The 22860-nt window shown below is 36.0% G+C and overlaps 1 protein-coding gene across 1 annotated transcript in view; it reads right to left on the minus strand.

Annotated features, from left to right (window-relative positions):
* Positions 1 to 22860, minus strand: part of CHM (CHM Rab escort protein) — a 210795-nt gene that overhangs the window by 119419 nt on the left and 68516 nt on the right. The window contains exons 3-4 of the mRNA XM_032620454.1: positions 21697 to 21769; positions 19253 to 19377 (exon numbers count right to left, since the gene is read on the minus strand). Coding sequence (XP_032476345.1) covers positions 19253 to 19377; positions 21697 to 21769 — 198 coding nt within the window. The remainder of the gene's footprint in view (positions 1 to 19252; positions 19378 to 21696; positions 21770 to 22860) is intronic.

The following is a 22860-nucleotide window of genomic DNA, read 5'->3' on the forward strand; positions in this document are numbered from 1 at the left end:
CTGTCCCATATATACTTTATCTTCAACTAGACTTTATTTTCCTTGAGGGAAGACCCTAACATCTTCTCTTGAGTGCACCTCACAACACTTACTGCACTGCTCTATAAATGTGGTATTTAATAAATACTTGATGAATAAATGGTTTATACATGCAAAAGATGGAAGTATAAATATACATTTATATAAAAATTATAAATACATATTTATAAATATACATATTTAAATATGAAACAAACATTTGTATTATAGAAAACACATAAAACTAGGACAGTAAAAAACAATAAACTTTACATTCAAAAGTTTGTGGGGAGGAGCTTCAAGATGGCAGAAGAGTAAGACATGGAGATCACCTTCCTACCCACAAGTACATCAGAACTACATCTATATGTGGAACAACTCCTACAGAACACCTACTGAACACTGGCAGAAGACCTCAGACCTCCCAAAAGGCAAGAAACTCCCCATGTACCTAGGTAGGGCAAAAGAAAAAAGAAAAAACAGAGACAAAAGAATAGGGATGGGACCTGCACCAGTGGGAGGGAGCCGTAAAGGAGGAAAGGTTTCCACATACTAGAAGCCCCTTCGCGGGCGGAGACTGTGGGTGGCAGAGGGGGGAAGCTTCGGAGCCGCGGAAGAGAGTGCAGCAACAGGGCTGCGGAGGGCAAAGCCGAGAGATTCCCCCACAGAGGATCAGTGCCAAACAGCACTCACCAGCCCAAGAGGCTTGTCTGCTCACCTGCCGGGGCGGGCTCGGGCTGGGAGATGAGGCTCGGGCTTTGGAGGTTGGAGGTCGGATCCCAGGGAGAGGACTGGGGCTGGCTGCATGAACACAGCCTAAAGGGGTCTACCAGACCACAGCTAGCCGGGAGGGAGTCCGGGAAAAAGTCTGGCGCTGCTGAAGAGGCAAGAGACTTTTTCTTGCCTCTTTGCTTCCTAGTGCACAAGGAAAGGGGATTAAGAGCGCCACTTAAAGGAGCTCCAGAGACGGGCGCAAGCTGCTGCTATCAGCGCAGATCCCTGAGATGGGCATGAGACGAGAAGGCTGCTGCTGCAGCCACCAAGAAGCCTGTGTGCATGCACAGGTCACTATCCCCACCTCTCCTCCCGGGAGCCTGTGCAACCCGCCACTGCCAGGGTCCAGTGATCCAGGGACAACTTCCCTGGGAGAACACACGATGCACCTCAGGCTGGTGCAACGTCATGCCAGCTTCTGCCGCCACAGGTTCGCCCTGCACACCGTACCCCTCTGTCCCCCTGGCCTGAATGAGACAGAGCCCCAGAATCAGCTGCTCCTTTAACCCAGTCCTGTCTGGGCCAAGAACAGACACCCTCAGGCGACCTACACGCAGAGGCGGGGCCAAATCCAAAGCTGAACCCCTGGGAGCTGTATGAACAAAGAAGAGAAAGGGAAATTTCTCTCAGCAGCCTCAGGAACAGCGGATTAAATCTCCACAATCAACTTGATGTACCCTGCATGTGTAGAAAACCTGAATAGACAACGAATCATCCAAAATTGAGGAGGTGGACTTTGGGAGCAACGATATATATAATTTTTTCCCTTTTTCTCTTCTTGTGAGTGTGTATCTGTTTGCTTCTGTGTGTGATCTGTGTCTGTATAGCCTGTCTTCCCTTTTTTTATTACTTAAAAATACTTTTTTTACTAATTTTTTTTTATTTTAATGACTTTATTATATTTTATTGTACTTTATTTTATCTTCTTTCTTTTCTTCTCCTCCCTTTTATCCTGAGCTGTGTGGATGACAAACTCTTGGTGCTCCAGTCAGGCGTCAGGGCTGTGCCTCTGAGGTGTGAGGGCCAAGTTCAGGACACTGGTCCACAAGAGACCTCACAGCTCCACGTAATATCAAACGGAGAAAATCTCCCAGAGACCTCCATCTCAACACCAAGCCAGCTCCACTCAATGACCAGCAAGTTTCCGTGCTGAACACCCTATGCCAAACAACTAGCAAGACAGAAACACAACCGCATCCATTAGCAGAGAGGCTGCATAAAAACATAACAAGGCCACAGACACCCCAAAACACATCAACAGATGTGGACCTGCCCACCAGAAAGACAAGATCCAGCTTCCTCCACTAGAACACAGGCACCAATCCCTTCAACCAGGAAGCCTACACAACCCACTGAACCAACCTTAGCCACTGGGGACACACACCAAAAACAATGGGAACCATGAACCTGAAGCTGGTGAAAAGGAGACCCCAAACACAGGAAGAAAAGCAAAATAAGAAGACAGAAGAAAACACAGCAGATGAAGGAGCAAGAAAAAACCCCACCAGACCTAACAAATGAAGAGGAAATAGGCAGTCTACCTGTAAAAGAATTCAGAATAATGATAGTAAAGATGATCCAAAATCTTGGAAATAGAATAGAAAAAATACAAGAAACGTTTAACAAGGAACTAGAAGAACTAAATAGCAAAGAAACAGTGATGAACAACACAATAAACGAAATTAAAAATTCTCTAGAAGGGATCAATAGCAGAATAACTAAGACATAAGAACAGAAAAGTGACGTGGAAGATAAAAGAGTGGAAATAACTACTGCAGAGCAGAATAAAGAAAAAAGAATGAAAACAATTGAGGACAGTCTCAGAGACCGCTGGGACAACATTAAACACACCAACATTCGAATTATAGGGGTCCCAGAAGAAGAAGAGAAAAAGAAAGGGACTGAGAAAATGTTTGAAGAGATTATAGTTGAAAACTTCCCTAATATGGGAAAGGAAATAGTTAATCAAGTCCAGGAAGCACAGAGATTCCCATACAGGATAAATCCAAGGAGAAATACACCAAGACACAATTTAATCAAACTATCAAAAATTAAATATAAAGAAAAAATATTAAAAGCAGCAAGGGAAAAACAACAAATAACACACAAGGGAATCCCCATAAGGTTAACAGCTGATCTTTCAGGAGAAACTCGGCAAGCCAGAAGGGAGTGGCAGGACATATTTAAAGTGATGCAGGAGAAAAACCTACAATCAAGATTACTCTACCCAGCAAGGATCTCATTCAGATTTGACAGAGAAATTAAAACCTTTACAGACAAGCAAAAGCCAGGAGAATTCAGCACTACCAAACCAGCTTTACAACAAATGCTAAAAGAACTTCTCTAGGCAGGAAACACAAGAAAAAGACCTACAATAACAAACCCAAAACAATTAAGAAAATAGAAATAGGAACATACATATCGATAATTACCTTAAATGTAAATGAATTAAATGCTCCAACCAAAAGACACAGACTAGCTGAATGGATACAAAAACAAGACCCGTATATATGCTGTCTACAAGAGACCCACTTCAGACCTAGGGACACATAGAGACTGAAAATGAGGGGATGGCAAAAGATATTCCATGTAAATGGAAATCAAAAGAAAGCTGGAGTAGCAATTCTCATATCAGACAAAATAGACCTTAAAACAAAGATTATTACAAGAGACAAAGAAGGACACTACATAATGATCAAGGGTTAAATCCAAGAAGAAGATATAACAATTGTAAATATTTCTGCACCCAACATAGGAGCACCTCAATACATAAGGCAAATACTAACAGCCATAAAAGGGGAGATTGACAGTAACACAATCATAGTAGGGGATTTAACACCCCACTTTCACCCATGGACAGATCATCCAAAATGAAAATAAATAAGGAAACACAAGCTTTAAATGATACATTAAACAAGATGGACTTAATTGATATTTACAGAACATTCCATCCGGAAACAACAGAAAACACCTTTTTCTCAAGTGCTCATGGAACATTCTCCAGGATAGATCATATCTTAGGTCACAAATCACGCCTTGATAAATTTAAGAAACTTGAAATTGTATGAAGTACCTTTTCCAACCACAATGCTATGAGGCAAGATACCAATTACAGGGAAAAAACTGTAAAAAATACAAACAAATCGATGATAAACAATACACTACTTAATAAGCAAGTGATCACTGAAGAATTCAAAGAGGAAATCAAAAAATACCTAGAAACAAATGACAATGAAAACACAAGGACCAAAAACTTATGGGATGCAGCAAAAGCAGCTCTAAGAGGGAAGTTCATAGCAATACAATCCTACCTTATGAAACAGTAAACATCTCAAATAAACAACCTAAACTTACACTTAAGCAATTAGAGAAAGAAGAACAAAAAACCCCAAAGTTAGCAGAAAGAAAGAAATCATAAAGATCAGATCAGAAATAAATGAGAATGAAATGAAGGAAACGGTAGCAAAGATTAATAAAACTAAAAGCTACTCCTTTGAGAACATAAACAAACTTGATAAACCATTAGCCAGACTCATCAAGGAAAAAAGGAACAAGACTCAAATCAACAGAATTAGAAGTGAAAAAGGAGAAGTAACAACTGACACTAGAGAAATACAAACGATCATGAGAAATTACTACAAGCAACTATATGCCAATCAAATGGCCAATCTGGAAGAAATGGACAAATTCTTAGAAAGGCACAACCTTCCGAGAGTGAACCAGGAAGAAACAGAAAATATGAACAGACCAATCACAAACACTGAAATTGAAACTGTGATTAAAAATCTTCCAACATACAAAAGCCCAAGACCAGATGGCTTCACAGGCGACTTGTATCAAACATTTACAGTACAACTAACACCTATCCTTCTCAAACTCTTCCAAAATATAGCACAGTGAGGAACGCTCCCAAACTCATTCTATGAGGCCACCATCACCCTGATACCAAAACCACTAAGATGTCACAAAGAAAGAAAACTACAGGCCAATATCACTGATGAACATAGATGCAAAAATCCTCAACAAAATACTAGCAAACAGAATCCAACAGCACATTAAAAGGATCATACACCATGATGAAGTGGGGTTTATCCCAGGAATGCAATGATTCTTCAATATACGCAAATCAATCAATGTGATACACCATATTAACAAACTGAAAGAGAAAAACCATATGATCATCTCAATAGATGCAGAGAAAGCTTTCGACAACATTCAACACACATTTATAATAAAAACCCTGCTGAAAGTAGCCATAGAGGGAACTTTCCTCAACATAATAAAGGCTATATATGACAAACCCACAGCCAATAACGTCCTCAATGATGAATAACTGAAACCGTTTCCAGTAAGATCAGGAAAAAGACAAGGTTGCCCACTCTCACCACTATTACTCAACATAGTTTTGGAAGTTTTAGCAGCAGCAATCAGAGAAGCAAAGGAAATAAAAGGAATCCAAATTGAAAAAGAAAAAGTAAAGCTGTCACTGTTTGCAGATGACATGATACTATACAAAGAGAATCCTAAAGATGCTACCAGAAAACTACTAATCAATGAATTCGGTAAAATAGCAGGATACAAAATTAATGCACAGAAATCTCTTGCATTCCTATATACTAATGATGAAAAATCTGAAAGTGAAATTAAGAAAATGCTCCCATTTACCATTGCAACAAAAAGAATAAAATATCTAGGAATAAACCTACCTAAGGAGACAAAAGACTTGCATGCAGAAAATTATAAGACACTGATGAAAGAAATTAAAGATGATACAAATAGATGGAGAGATATACCATGTTCTTGAATTCAAAGAATCAACATGGTGTAAATGATTATACTACCCAAAGCAATCTACAGATTCAATGCAATCCCTATCAAACTACTACTGGCAGTTTTCACAGAACTAGAACAAAAATTTTCACAATTTGTATGGAAACACAAAAGACCCCAAAGCTCCAAAGCAATATTGAGAAAGAAAAACGAAGCTGGAGAAATCAGGTTCCCTGACTTCAGACTAAACTACAAAGCTCCAGTAATCAAGACAGTAAGTATGGTACTGACACAAAAACAGAAATATAGATCAATGGAACAGGATAGAAAGCCCAGAGATAACCTACGCACCTATGGTCACCTTATCTTTGATAAAGGAGGCAAGAATACACATTGGAGAAAAGACAGCCTCTTCAGTAAGTAGTGCTGGGAAAACTGGACAGCTACATGTAAAAGAATGAAATTAGAACACTTCCTGACACTATACACAGAAATAAACTCAAAATGGATTATAGACCTAAATGTAAGGCCAGACACTATCAAACTCTTAAAGGAAAACATAGGCAGAACACTTTATGACATAAATCACAGCAAGATCCTTTTTACCCACCTCCTAGGGAAATGGAAATAAAAACAAAAATAAATAAATGGGACCGAATGAAACTTAAAAGCTTTTGCACAGCAAAGGAAACCATAAACAAGACGAAAAGACAACCCTCAGAATGGGAGAAAATATTTGCAACTGAAGCAAGTAACCAAGGATTAATCTCCAAAATTTACAAGCAGCTCATGCAGCTCAATATTAAAGAAACAAACAACCCAATCCAAAAATGGGCAGAAGACCTACATAGACATTTCTCCAAAGAAGACATACAGATGGCCAAGAAGCACATGAAAAGCTGTTCAACATCACTAATTACTAGAGAAATGCAAATCAAAACTACAATGAGGTATCACCTCACACCAGTTAGAATGGGCATCATCAGAAAATCTACAGAACAACAAATGCTGGAGAGGGTGTGGAGAAAAGGGAACCCTCTTGCACTGTTGGTTGGAATGTAAATTGATAGAACCACTACGGAGACCAGTATGGACATTTCTAAAAAACTAAAAATAGAATTACCATATGATCCAGCAATCCCACTACTGGGCATATACCCAGAGAAAACCATAATTCCAAAAGACACATGCACCCCAATGTTCATTACAGCACTATTTACAATAGCCAGGTCATGGAAGCAACCTAAACGCCCATTGACAGATGAATGGATAATGAAGTTGTGGTACATATACACAATGGAATATTACTCAGCCATAAAATGGAACAAAATTGAGTCATTTGTTGAGACATGGATGGATCTACAGACTGTCATAAGAGTGAAGTAAGTCAGAAAGAGAAAAACAAATATCATATATTAACGCATACATGTGGAACCTAGAAAAATGGTACAGATGAACCGGTTTTCAGGGCAGAAGTTGAGACACAGATGTAGAGAACAAAGGTATGGACACCAAGGGGGCAAAACCGCGGTGGGGTGGGGATGGTGGTGTGCTGAATTGGGCGATTGGGATTGACATGTATACACTGATGTGTATAAAAATGATGACTAATAAGAACCTGCAGTATAAACAAACAAACAAACAAACAAAAAACAACTAATACTAAACTTTCTTTAGGTTATTTGTATGGAAATATGTTAATTTAAATGTTTTAGACATTACATGAAATTTCTAGAAATCTTATATGTTTTGGTATGATAAGTCATAATTCTAGTTATTACTTTAAAATGTGTATCTCTGAAATAACTAAATTTCCTTGTCAATTGCATTATTATGAACTTTCATTAAATCTTTAACCGTGGTCATTTTTAAGTCTTTTGTCATTTAAAGACAGCTCTGGGTGATGCTTTTGCAAAAATGTTCCTATAAAAGGGTTTCATCTTCAAGGAATTCATGGAAAAGACTCTGACAAGTACAGGTTTCTGGTAACTGACTATACTGCTGAACTGAATGAATAAGCATTTTCAGAACTCTAATGGAAAACTGATGAATTCATAAAAGTGCTAACAAAAGATCAAGATGAAAAAAATATTAATTACATGGGACTGAGTGAACTGATGAGGATGATTATAATTTTTGTGACTTTCTGTTTGAATTAAAAAATAAAAGTCCCACAAGGACTCAGAGGCAAAAAATATACAAATCAATTTTCACTGCAAAGTAAAGGAGCTGTTCCAGTGGAGGATTACTGGACTGAATGTCAATATTATGACATAGTATGAGTGTGTTTTGTGTTTGGTAATTTCAATCATTGTTGCTTTTGTTGTGGTCATCCATTTACAATGCTTGGTGTCAGTTTATTTATCTCTTGTAAAAATAAAATACAGTGTGTGTGTGTGTAAAAAAAACAAACAACCCAATCCAAAAATGGGCTCAAGACGTAAACAGACATTTCTCCAAAGAAGATATGCAGATTGCCAACAAACACATGAAAGAATGCTCAAGATCATTAATCATTAGAGAAATGCAAATCAAAACTACAATGAGATATCATCTCACACCAGTCAGAATGGCCATCATCAAAAAGTCTACAAACAATAATTGCTGGAGAGGGTGTGGAGAAAAGGGAATCTTCTCGCACTGTTGTTGGGAATGTAAAGTGATACAGCCACTATGGAGAACAGTATGGAGGTCCCTTAAAAAACTAAAAATAGAGTTACCATATGACCCAGCAATCCCACTAGTAGGTAGATACCCTGAGAAAACCATAATTCAAAGAGTCATGTACCAAAATGTTCACTGCAGCTCTATTTACAATAGCCAGGACATGGAAGCAACCTAAGTGTCCATCAACAGATGAATGCATAAAGAAGATGTGGCACATATATAGAATGGAATATTACTCAGCCATAAAAAGAAACGAAATTGAGTTACTTGTAGTGAGGTGGATGGACCTAGAGTCTGTCATACAGACAGAAGTAAGTCAGAAAGAGAAAAATAAATACCGTATGCTAACACATATATATGGAATGTAAAAAAAAAATGGTCATGAAGAACCTTAGGGGTAAGACAGGAATTAAGACACAGACCTACTAGAGAATGCACTTGAGGATACAGGGATGGGGAAGGGTAAGCTGGGACAAAGTGAGAGAGTGGCATGGACATATATACACTACCAAACGTAAAACAGATAGGTAGTGGGAAGCAGCCGCATAGCACAGGGAGATCAGCTCGGTGCTTTGTGACCACCTAGAGGGGTGGGATACGGAGGGTGGGAGGGAGGGAGACGCAAGAGGAAAGAGATATGGGGACATATGTATGTGTACAATTGATTCACTTTGTTATAAAACAGAAACTAACATACCATTGTAAAGCAATTATACTCCAATAAAGAGTTTTAAAAAAATTAAAAATAAAAAAAATAATTAAAAAAAAAAGTTTGTGGGCAGTGAACAAAAAGTGCCTCTTTGAAATTAACACAAAAAAAACTACAATAAGAAAGGTTACAAGGAAAGAATAACTTATTTTAAATGTTAAGAAATAAAATACCATGGTTACTGTTATAATCTAGTAATTTCAATTAAATATAATGAAAAAAGGATGATATCATTAACATCAAAACCATTTTCAGATCTAGGAAATGGTAGTGGGAAAATTGTAGTCCTGGATGTATTACTTAGCAGATATTAACCTTTCAGATTCCCCATCTATGAAATGGGAGATCATTCATCTGCCTTAACTTTCATGAGGGTTTTGTAAGATTAATGAGCTAACATATATGAAGAGTATTTTTCATAAACTCCAAAAGGTTAATCAAACATAAGATATTAATCAAACCTAAGATATTGTTAAATTTCCCACAGGTCAACAGGCAACTCAAAACATGTGTTCTTAGGTTTTTAATCACATGTTGAAAGCTCTCTGGCCACATAACCACATAAGAGCACCACTGCCATTAAGCAACATTAAAAATGAAGAGCAATAATATGAAATTTGATTTGTATATTTTCTACAGAATTGTTCATGCTTTGTATTCACTTTCATTAGTTTGAAAACCAGTAAACCAAAGTGTGTTCCATGAGGGATCTAAGGTGACAACTTTCAGCAAAAAGTTCCACATCTAAAGATTAAACTAAGAAATGGCAGGATAATTAATTATACTTTACAGGTAAGACAGAATATGGCAATTTCTCTTATTACAGAGCATGATGATGACACCACGAAAACTGAGCACAGCTACTATCTGGTCAGTGGCTCTCTATTATATTCTGAGAAAGAGAGCTTTCTAGAGTGAATGAAATGCATTAACCAGTACTGGACAATCTGGAAAATATAAGTCCAAATACTTAATTAAGGGTATAAGTTTAAGGAAAGGAGTTATTCTTTGTGAATTTGTTTTACATGTATAAGCTATTAAGTTTTACTATTCTCAACATCATAATCTGGTGAAATTCCTAGCACTATGGAAAACACATGCAATAGAAACACTATAGTTTCCTTACTTTCCATTAACAACAACTAAAATATTTTTTGGAGTTCTGCCAACATTGAATTTAATACCTAACTAGAAGTTATAAAGACACCAGAAAACTCCCCAAATTCCACTTAATTCCTCAGCAAGCAAAATTCTGTTCATCAAAAAGGACTTATCATCCCTCAAATTTAAAACTTTATACTGTGGTTAAAAATTTTTTTTTTCTTAAAAAAATAATTCAAACTTTGGAGAACACTTCAGAATAATAACTCAATTTTATTAATTTTAAAGTTTGAAAAGTATAAAAACACATTTGCCATTTGTAAATGAATGTGGCTGAATTATAAGCTCTCAAGGGAACCTTTGAGTTCTAAAACACTACTATGATTTTAACATACAAAGGGGAAAAATCTGCATCATTAGTTCTTATAAAATTTTTCAATATGAAAATAAATTGACAGATGAAATCTAATGTCACATATTGCTTATCTGAATTTCAAAGGATATTTACAATACAGTGTAACAGTATTTTTGAGATAATTTTACCTAATTGCAACTGCTGAATAACTGCTTAGTTGAATGCACTTTTTACCGCTTGCCACAATCTACATATAACTCTGAGAATTTAGGGGTATAAATTCTGATATTATCTAGTATTGCTTATCAATTAATGGTAGTAACAAGGGAACACCTCAAAGTGAATATGTCTTATTAATGCCTTGTAACAGTCACCCTTTTAGATAAGTCAAATGAAAAATTGCCAACCAGCTGGTTAATTTATTCAGCACAGGTGTTCACTATTTATTTTTCAGTCATTTGCACCTTTTTTCCCCACAGTATAGCTTGTTGCAGAAATTGTATTCTTTTACTTTGATGTATGCACTTTGTGCTAAGGCCATTCACTTTTGATTTGCACGGTACACGTTACACTGCTACCCAGCTGTTTATTCCTGTAAATAAATGTTTAATGGTTACTCATAAGAATCAGACTATCAAAAAGTTGTTGTTCCAGAAAACAGCAATATAAAAAAACCACTGTAGTCGATTTTGAATTGCTGCAATATAATATATTGGTAGATATATTTCCTTATTTGTTACCAACTTAAAATGTTAACACGTACAGTAGAATATAGCTGAAGTATCAACCTCCTGTCACATTTCTCCAAGAACAAAATAGCATAAGGTGGTGTACAGCAGGTACTATTGGTTGCCTACTCAACAACGATTACTGTCTTCCTCCCTGCCACAAGAGCTGCAATTTTGTTCCAATATCAGGCAGAAGATACCCAGAACTAGGGGATGGATCATGACTGATTAAAACCAATTATGGTAATTTTACTGCCCTTTGTTAGTGACTGATTTAAGAGTGAGCTGGTTATCTAGTTTTAGCCAATGAGACAAGGGAGAATCTGCTGGGGGCTTTGGTAAAGACTCCCTAGTATAATAGTAACAAACAAACAAAAAAAAGCATACACATGTTAGAAGAAAATCTCTCCCCCTTCATTTCACGTTGAGATTTCTGCTGTGTGAAAACCTGTTCAGAATCGTGGCAACTATCTTGTAACTCTGGACAGGAAGCTAAGAGAAGTGCTGGGGACCTACCCCAACTCTGATGTGATTAAGATTCTCAATTAGTAAATTCTGCAACAGGACCAACCAACCCACCCACCTGCCTACGCTCCCACCTACCCATCCACTTTTAGTTGGGTACTGTGTCACTTATAGCCTAAAACAAACTTACTTGTACACAGTGGTAAATTATAGCTTCCTCTAAATTATAAAACTTATAGGTGATTTTTCATTTATTTTTAATTTTGTATTTCTTTCTTATTGGTATTATTACATTTTTGCTTAAAAGGCTCATGTTACTTATAAAATTTTTAAATTAAAGTTTTAGAATCTAAAGTAAATTAACAGAATTTTAGATGAGTATTACAATGTTTTTATTTTAGTATCAATCCACGAAAGAGCTGGTTCGTCTATAAATCTAAGAAGCAAGTTTTCATCCTGTTTTAACATTATCACGCCAGAACAGGGGAAACAATGTTCAGTATTATGCAAAAAAAGAAAGGACAGAAAAGGTACAAGTTCTTGCCAATATTTTAGAAAGATAAAAATCTCTTCTCACTAAAGAAACTACATGACATCATGCAATTAATAGGCAATCATCTTTTACCTAAGAACTGTTTGGGTTTGCGTGGATTAATGTACTGTGCCTTTTCATCTTCTGTTGGATATTTAAAACCAGAAATAGCAGCTGCTTTTATCTCCTCACCTAAACTACTGTATCTTGTGGCGTACAAACTACAGTCACAACAACTAAAGGTTACTGGATTCATCCCTTATCTTCCAAACATTGGGAGTTAGGCACTTTCATTCCCCAATATAGGTATAATTACTTTACAATTCTAAACACTACTCTAGTAAATTAAAGAAGTAAATGTACTTCTTTAGGTGCTAGTCTTCACAAAGGAAATACTTTATTCACTTGGTGGAATGGCTTCCTTGATACGCATACATGTATTTATCTGATTCCTGAAATACAATGTGACACAATAGAAACAGCACAAACTTTTGAGTTAGATAGATGTGGGCTCAAATCCTGGCTCTCCTATCTTTGGCTCTCCCTGGTCATAGCACAGATTAAATGAAACTGAATGAAATAAAATATGTAAGGAAGCAAGTTATAGCAGCTGCCACAAAGAATATCCAATAAATGCTATAGTTCTTTTATTCTTCCCTTCTATAAGTCAACTGTATAATCACAAAATTTGTTTCAAAGAAAGATAATCTATGTATAGCAAAAGTATTTCTGGCCCAAACTAGAGATTAACTCACCTATTACAAGCAGCATTCAGGGTAACAAAGCACTGATAAAACAAAACAATCTGGGTAGTTCTTTATAGAATTTGTGATAACTGGACTTAAGTTATGAAAAAAGACTAATCCCTACAATTTCTATTTTAATATTTAGCCTAACTATGCAATAACCAAAAAATACTAACTTTAATGTTCAAAAGATCACTAAAACCTTTAGATTGAACACTTAAGAATTATTTTTGACAATAAGTAAAGTCAACAATCATAAAAAAAAATAATGTGCTATCCTATATGTTTACATTAGAATATGGTGTTACTGACTTGCCATGTAGTTTGAGGTATTTTCCAAGCAGTGGTGATGGGTTTGCACTGATCTACTTGAACCCTTGCCCTGTCCTCCTTGTAATCAAAGATTAAAAATCAAAAGGCTACTGGTTATGACTATAATATTGTTTGTGGCCAAGAGACAGACACTATTCTTCCTTGATGAAATATCAAGCGACATCTGTGAGAATCAAACCATAGATTTTGGCCTAATAAACGTCAACTCTATAAGCTAACTCATCTGGTCTAAGATGGGAAGACAAGTCATAATATTTCAGCATTCATATCATTATAAAGCTATCTTTACATGATATTTTGGAAATTTACCAAAATATCAATATTTAAAACAATATTCTATATGCATAATTTACCAGGGATTGAGGTTTGACTTCTCTCTATATGCCTGATGCAACTAAATAAAATAAACTCTTGGCATGAATGACCATTAAAGTGTAAGGCTTTTGGTAATTTGTCATTTGGTCAGACTGTGGATTTGACTTGCATATGCTGAGAGAGTAGTGTACAAGATCAAGATAATTAGCAAGTGAGAGAACCTAAATGATTGCCCAGCATTAGTGTATAATTACAAAGTCCTCAGGAAGTGATAATAACTTCCTTTATGAAAAAAATGCTCATTAAGTGAGCCTAAGGATAAGTAGAAAATACAATTAACTTGCATTATGTGGCTATGGACAGAAAACACATGACTCTCAATAGAAAACAGACTAAAAAAAAAAGTCAGTGGAAATGAAGACGTAAAACTGTTCCTCTTTGCAGAAAACATGACTTCCTATGCAAAAATCCCAAGGAATCTACCAAAAAATTCATAGAATAAGCACGTTCAGCAAGATTTCAGGATAAAAGATGAATGCATAAAAACCAATTATATTTCTAGATATGAATAATGAACAAGTGAAAACCAAAATTAAAAAAGCAATAATACCACTTACAATTGCACTGGCTCCAAAGAAAATTAAATACTTAGGTATACAATTAACAAAACATGTACAGAACTGGTATGCTGAAAATTACACAATCCTGTAGAAAGAAATCAAAGATGACCTCCCTAAATGGAGAGGCCTACCTTGTCAATGGATTGGAAGACTCAAAATAATAAAGATGTCAATTCACCCCAGGTTGATCTGTAACTTTAGTGCAATTCCTATCAAAATTCCAGCAACGTTTTCTAGACATGGACAGGCTTACTAAAACATTTATATGGAAAGGCACAAACTGTAGAACAGCTAAAACAATCTTGGTAAAGAAGAATAAATTGGGGGAAATCATTCGAACTGATGTTAAGTCCAACTGTATAGCTGCAGTAATCAAAACAGTGTGATACTGGTGTGGGAAAAGACATAGACATCAATGGAACAGAAAACAGAATCCAGAAACAGACCATCCAAGTACAGCCAGTTGATTTTTGACAAAGATTCAAAAGTAACTCAATGGAGGAAAAACAGCCTTTTCAACAAATAGTACTGAAGCAACTGGATATCCATAGGTTTAAAAAAATGAACATTGACCTAAACCTCACACCTTATACAAAAATTAAAACTTGTAAACCACATATCTAACAAGGGGTACATTTAGAATATATAAAGAACTCTTAAATCTCCACAGGAAAAAAAAGTCCATCCAATTAAAAAATGAGCAAAAGACATGAACAGATATTTCACCAAAAAGGACACATGGGTGGCAAATAAGCACATGAAAAGATATTCAAAATCAGCCATCAGGGAAATGCAAATTAAAACCACAATGAGATAGCACTACTACACACCTATAAGATTGGCTAAACTAAAAACGTTACACCACCAAATGATGGTGAGGATACGGAGAAACTGAATCACTCACACATGCCTGGTGGGAATGTAAAATGGTACAGCTTCTCTGGAAAAGTCAGTTTTTTCTAAAACTAAACATACATATGACCCAGGAATTGTACACTTGGGCATTTATCCCAGAAAAATAAAAATTTATGTTCACACAAAATCCTGTAAACCAACATTTATAGCATTCTTATTTGTAACAGACAAAATGGAAACAGCCCAGATGTTCTTCAGTGGATGAATGACTAAATAAACTGTGGTACATTGCTACCATGGAATACTACTCAGCAGTAAAAAGGGACAAAATACTGATGCAAGTAACAACCTAGATGAATCTCTGGGTAACTATGCTGAGCAAAAAAAGCCAGTGGCAAAAGGTTACATACTGTACAGTTCCATTTACATAATGTCCTCAAAAATGACAAAATTATAGAGTTGGGAAACAGATTAGTGGTTGCCAGGAGTTAGAACTTTGGGGAAGGAGGTGAGGTGTGGCTATAAAATGGCAACAGGAGGGATCCCTGTGGTGATGGAACTGATCTGTTCTCTGTAGTGATGGTTGCATGAACCCACATATGTGTTAAAACTGTACAGAATGAAACACAGACAAGACACACACACACACACTATATCCACAAAATTTAACAGTAACATCAATAACACATATGTAAACAAAGCAATAACAACAAAAAGCCAGGAACCTGCACCATATTCTTCATTACATACTTACAAAAGGGGATTCACAAGGAATTTTGTGATGTATCCCACAAGAACGTCGAGGATCTAATACATAGTGATATCCTTTCTTAGGGAGAAAATGAGGGAATTTTCTAAGAGCACCAAAAGTAATCTCTTAAAATGATAAAATTTTTATTTTAATCAGTTTTGCTTTTTTGGGTTTTTTTGGCTGTGTTGGGTCTTTGTTGCTGTGCGCCGACTTTCTCTAGTTGCGGCCAGCGGGGTCTACACTTCGATGCTGTGTGCGAGCTTCTCATTGAGATGGCTTTTCTTTGTTGCTGAGCACAGGCTCTAGGCGCACGGGCTTCAGTAGTTGTGGCACGTGGGCTCGGCAGTTGTGGCTCTAGAGCACTGGCTCAGTAGTTGTGGCGCATGGGCTTAGTTGCTCTGCACCATGTGGGATCTTCCCAGACCAGGGCTCGAAACCGCATCCCCTGCATTGGCAGGTGGATTCTTAACCACTGTGCCACCAGGGAAGCCCTCTAATCAGTTTTAATATTCATCTTTCTAAAGTGTATTTCAAATACCCCCACCTTTTCAAGTGAAGTAGAGAGAACATAATTTAACTTCTTCCTGAAGACATCGGGATAGAATTATGATCATCAATTGTTATACTGTGCTATAATACAGTGATGTCTTTGAGGGATCCTGATTCAAAGCCATTTGCCCCTACACTAAATGGCCCAAAGCCTGCTCTCAGCTTGCTGATTCTGTCTACTTTTCCTCTGTTACTCTATCAACTAACACGTAAAACAGCAGCATGTTGGAGCCCACAGGGACTTCTGAGATGACCTAGTCCAAGAGGACATCTTTTGCTCAGTATCACACAGTAAGTTGAATCATAAAGGCAGGAGTATAACCCTGGTTTCAGTGTGGTTCTCAGTGTGCCTGCCTCCAGCAGACACCCCTTTCCTATTTGCCGCTTTAAACTACTATAGTAGGAAAACCAGAAAATAGGGTTGTCAGAAATATGTATTCAACAAGGAGTTTGATTTAAGCCAGTGGGTCCTGGGTGATGAATTCTCATATAAAGTAAATCTTTGTGACAGGTATTTTGGCCCTAGCCCTTTTCATATAATGCCAAGTTCGTGGTCATGATCCAAAAGGTTAAGGATGCCATAGTCTGACTGGGGCTAAGAAAGGTACTGTTATTCCTGTTTACTCATGTTTGTAGCACTTATTATAGACAAGTAGATTTTCTGTACATTCCCCCACTGGATGCTCTCAGGGCTCATCCTGCTTACTATGGCATTAATAACTAGCTACCCTTTCCAAGTAAATGAAGACATATAGAACATTATCCCAGTTCACCTCTTGTTCCAACCTCTAATGGGCAATGAAAATATATAGCAGAGTCCTACTTCTCTGTTTTAAAACAAACCTTCCACCACCAATCTTTTATCACTTTGAGAAGTTCCAAAAATGAAACTGAAGAGATCAGAAATAAAAAATGAGATGATTTCCTCTGCACTCAAAATGTGTCATTTCAGTCACCAGAAACCATAAACACTAATTGTCATGAAGCACAGAGAAATCAAAGGCCTTGAAATAGCAAAAGTACCTCTCAAAGGTCCTGAGTGTGACTGTCACTATATTCTAGTCAAGTAGTATTCATGGACACACAAGAAAGTTACCAAATATTTATTCCTGGTTTCATTAAAGCGTATGAATTTTCACTTGAGATCACCTTCTGTTCTAGATCTGTCTACGCTGGGTCTAAACAATATCAGAGAGTTATACCTTTCCATACTGAATGCCATTTAGCATTATGCAAATTATAATCTGTATCTGCTATTTCAAAGGCCGCCCTTTTGCAGAAAATCATAGAAAATTAACTATGTATTAATGGCAGAAAATGCTAGTCACCTGACAGATATGAATATAGGTTAAGAAATCAACCACAGGTTCCCCAACTTTTCACGGGCTCAGGTCACGCTTACCACTGTACCACAGCAAGGATATGTATGATGACAGTACACGTCCTGAAAAATTTCTAGTATCTTGGATTTTAAGTTTTAATTACTATTAAAGAGCTTGACAGTCTGATTTCTAAAACCCTCAACTCCATAACTCCATAACAGTTGAACTGAACTATGTGATTGTTACCTTTCAGCCCATCAACCATGTCATCTGAAAAAATAAACTATTCCAATTGTTTTAAAACAATTAATTCTTTCACTCAGAAGAAGACACTGAAAACATTACTGTCCCCCCACTTATCTCTTGATTTACAAAAATATACCCCCAGATGTCATGGCCACTCAATTTGATTTCTTTAATTCAAAATTATAATTTTCCATTTTGCTACACTGACTGTTATCTAAGAGTTAGAAGAACACTGAATTAGGATTAAAAAACCCTGGGCTTTAATCTTGGACTCCACCACTATCTAGCTTAGGTATGGCCTTGATATTTATCAAGCTATGTGACCTTCAGCAAATTAAACTCTTTGAGTTCCACTGAGGACTCTGTGAAAAATCTAATACTATTTGCTCTATCCTAGCACAGGACCATTGTAAGGATCAAATAAGATAATGTATTTAAAAGAGCTCACAGGACTTCCTTGGGGGTCCAGTAGTTAAGACTCCATGCTTCCACTGCAAGGGGTGTGGGTTCGATCCCTGGTCTGGGAACTAAGATCCCACATACCATGCAGTGCGGCCAAAAAAAAATTTTTTTAATAAAAAGTAAAAATAAAAGAGCTCAGTAAATTATAAGTCATCAATATATTATCTAAACAGAGAAAACTGAAAGTTTTATTTTTTTCTTTCACAACTGAAAGTTTTATTTTTTTCTTCCACAAAAGTTTTATTGTGATATAATTGACATAACGGCACTGTATAAGTTTAAGGTGTACAGCATAATGATTTGATTTACATACATCATGAAGTGATTATCACAATAAGTTTAGTGAACATTCATCATCTCATACAGATACAAAATTAAAGAAATAGAAAAAATATTTTTCCTTGTGATGAGAACTCTTAGGATTGACTCTCTTAACAACTTGCATATATAACACACAGCAGTGTTCATTATATTAATCACGTTGTACATGACATCCCTAGTACTTATTTATCTTATAACTGGAAGTTTGTAACTTTTGACTGCCTTCATCCAATCCTCCCCGCACCCTGCCACCACCACCACCACCCCCCACCCCCGTCTCTGGTAACCACAAATCTGATCTCTTTTTCTATGAGTTTGTTGGTTTTTGAAGTTTAATTGCGACAACACTGATGGACCTAGAGGGTATTATGCTAAATAAAATAAGTCAGATAAAGACGAGTACTACATGGTATCGCTTATATGTGGAATCTAAAAAATAATACAAATGAACCAACCTAACAAAACTAATGTTACATTTTTAAAAATGCAAATCAGCATATCAAGTAGACTTGTAGCAACCAATGCCATATAAATTCTTACTGCTGGCTTCTTCTGAAGACATGTGAATAAGAAGTCATGAACATAGTTTATTGTAAATAAATAATTTTCCTACCTGGCATAACAAAACACTTCCACATGTTGAATGGTTTTGTCCTTCCTGCTAAGAGCAATAGCTTCTTCATTTTCAAGGATCTTCTCTTGCCACACTGGGCATTCATTTACAATATCACTGTTTTCCTAAACAATATACAGATAAGAAATTGTAATTAAATTGGGTACTCTGAACCTCTACTTTTCTGAGAAAATTTATACCTTTCTAAATTCATGCTTTGCCTCTCATCACATCAAAAGGCACATATTACTTATTAATAATAAAGTTTTACATTTTGTTGTTAAAAAAGCAGGCCCAAAATTACTTCATTCTGCTTACTTTCAGATATTTGAAGGTTGGTCATTAGCTGTGTCAAATTTTGATTATATGTAAAAGTATTTTTGAAAAGTACTCAGCCCAATATAACTAAGGACTTTATACTAATCGACCTGAATATTTTATATTTAGAAATACAATAAAAACAAGAATGTATAACAAAGTATATAAACTCTCACTAAGGATTGAAAGTGGCCCTTTAAGTTTTTCAATAATTCCTAATTATATTTTATGGAGAAAGTTATATGATACAATATTTGAATACAGGGGATTTTTGAAGATGTCAAGATATACCTTTTCCAAAGGTCAAGGATCAATTTTTAATCTGTTTAAAATTTTAATCCACTTGTTACTCATCTCTCAGAGAGAAAAATTTTTTAACGTTATTATATATACTCAACAAACTAGTAGTTAAATATAACTACAGTAGCCTTTGTTTTAAGTAAATTCACCTCAGAAAATTTCTAAAGTTACAGATTTCATAAAGTAGGGCAATAATTATATTTAAAAGGCTGCATTGTCCTGAATGTAATATTTTAAGCTGAAGAAAAGTAGTGGCAGATGGCTCTTATTATCAAGTGTAATTATTAGACAGCATTAAACATCCCAACATAAATAGAAGAGGAGGTGAAGTACAGGAACTTTGAACATATAGACAGGGGTTAACAGACTGAAAAAAGAACTATGGACCAGGGACAGAGAGTGAAGGGAAAAAGGATATGGTGACAGAGTCAAGATGTTGGAGTAAAAGAAGCATTAAAATAAAAGAAACATCTACAAAAATATTTTGTTTTAATAAATCTAACCCATTACCAAAGTTTATTTTTTAAAAATTCCTTCACTCACCAAAAATTTTCCATTCAGAATATTAGGGTATTTTTGTTGCTGTTGTTCTGAGAATCTAGACTAAATTTTTGCATGGAAGTACTGAACATGACTCAACATGAGGTGATCCTCACACACACTTCCCAAGGATAAGGTTCAAAAAAGGGTTTCTGATCAACATAAAATATTTGAGGCATATTCATTTAAACAGTTAAATGAATCTATTTATAACATTTACTTTCTTGATTCATACATAGTTTGTGTCATTACATGAAATGTTACTTTACAAATATTGCTTGTTTCTCCACACTCTCATTTCATACAATAATAAGATTCAAACTGAATCTTCAGTGTACCTTCAATGTCAATGTCTTTGTCATCACTACACTTTTTGAGTCATATATACCATTAAATCAATCAAGAAAACTAAAATGCTTAGCTTGGTATATGATAAGTGCTTAGTTAAGTCTTAGCTGTATTATTCTTAGTTAACTGAATACAATTTTCTAGAGTCTATCATCCTCCTTTCCCAAATGTCTGAACCCTTTTCAGATACAGCAGTTTCTGATTCTATGTATGATGTTCTCAGTAGGAATTCCATTTCAAGCCACATGCACCATTTACATAAAATTAGGACAGTTTTTTTAATGTCTCATAAAAACTGGTAAACTGCATGACAATCAACTCCCCGTGTTAAACGTACGCTGTAAATGATCTCTAAAAACTTCTTTACAATGATATCCAACAGTTGTAGTAGTGAGATCCTACCCTTAGGGAAAGAAATTACTAAATTTATATTGTTTCTTTCCTTGCATTTTGTTTTTACTGTCAGGTATGATTCTGTCAGGTGATTTCTATAAATATGTAAAACCACCAAAGACTGAGATCATTTCAAATTAATGTATCTTCCCCAAACACTTAGGTTTTTTTCCAAAACATACTAACTGAAAGAACAACTAGTAATATGTGAGATTTTATAAGGACTGAAATATTTTTTCTGAAAGACTGGGAGAAAAAAAATCTTGCCTGATATTTGGGCGTACAGAGTAATTAGCAAATGGTATGAAACATATATGATTTATTCTTCAGCCAATATTACCTGTTTATACTTAAAAAGTGAAATCTGTATTTTAGAGGTATTGGAAAAATATTAGCTGAAAAGGTGACTGCACAGTTTTTGTTAAATAAGTAAATAAGTTATCAATCCTATATTACAGAGGAAACTTAGTGTCTTCTTCAATGCAGGGTTATTACGTGACACAAAATATAACCTAGTAGATTAAAAAATCAGATAAGAACTTTACCTGGTGTTCCTTTAGCCAGGACAACAGTCCTGAAAAGCTAAAACTGGCCCAGTTTCCTCCATAGTAGCTTCTTCTGTAACAATAAAAAATAAGAGTAAAGAAAAGGGTATAAAAAAATCAAGTCACTGATCTTCATCCCATGTCATTTTCAACATTGCTACCCCAGAGTTCAAAAGCACACATAATAGGGATGCTGAGATTAGAGGAGACAGTAGAACAAAATAAATAGAAGTGGGCCTTTCAGATCTCAAAGTCAACTTTTCATTGTATAAGGAGTTAAAAGATCGCTTTGGCCTCCTTAGAGCTTTCAGCAGTGATCAAGTGCCACTGGATCATGTGATTGTGAACATCCTGATATGGTCACTGAGCAGTATATTTGTTTTAACATAAACAAATCTCACTCCTGGGTTAATAAAAATGGCTGGGAAGAAAATCTTGGTAGATCTCAAAGAAAGCCACTGGAAAAAACTGCTAAGTTTTCCACAAGCAGTAAATATCCACTGCTAGCACCACCACAAAACCCATCTCCCATGCCTAAATAAATTTTGTATATACACATATATAATTGGCTACTCGAGATCTGCTGGAAGGCCCTGTGCCATTCTAAGCCTTCAGGGACACAAATAAAAGTAGATCCTGGGGCACAGTCATTCACATCAAGACTTCTGTGATAAGTATAACAACAACAATATTTCCACTGGTAACTGGGTAAACTATTCTTCACTCCACAGTCCTGTGAAGATCACTCCATTTTAGAGAACCCAGAGGTCTCCTAGCTAGGATCAGGTAAACCTTGTAGACACTGGACTTCTGATTAACTTCTGTAAGTAGAAGACTTTTGGCAACCAGAACTCTCAGCACTACACACAGGGCTTCCCAATCCTTGCAAAACTCATCACGTTATACTGATTCTTTGTATGATGAGCCCCAAAGTACACTCAAACCCACCTACAATATCTACTCTAGTTCTGAGAGATTCTTGGTTTTGTTTACATTTTTGCTTCTCTGTATCCTTCTCTAATGAAATAAAAATCTATAAAAGGTCTTTTTTAAACAAAAACTAAAACCTTTAAGATGATATATAAAATTACTCAACCATAATGCTACTGGATATCCTCTAAAAATTCTGATAGATTTCTCCTCAATCAACTCTTGGTTGGTCTC

Source organism: Phocoena sinus, chromosome X (assembly GCF_008692025.1).
Source record: "Phocoena sinus isolate mPhoSin1 chromosome X, mPhoSin1.pri, whole genome shotgun sequence".
NCBI classification, from domain to species: domain Eukaryota; kingdom Metazoa; phylum Chordata; class Mammalia; order Artiodactyla; family Phocoenidae; genus Phocoena; species Phocoena sinus.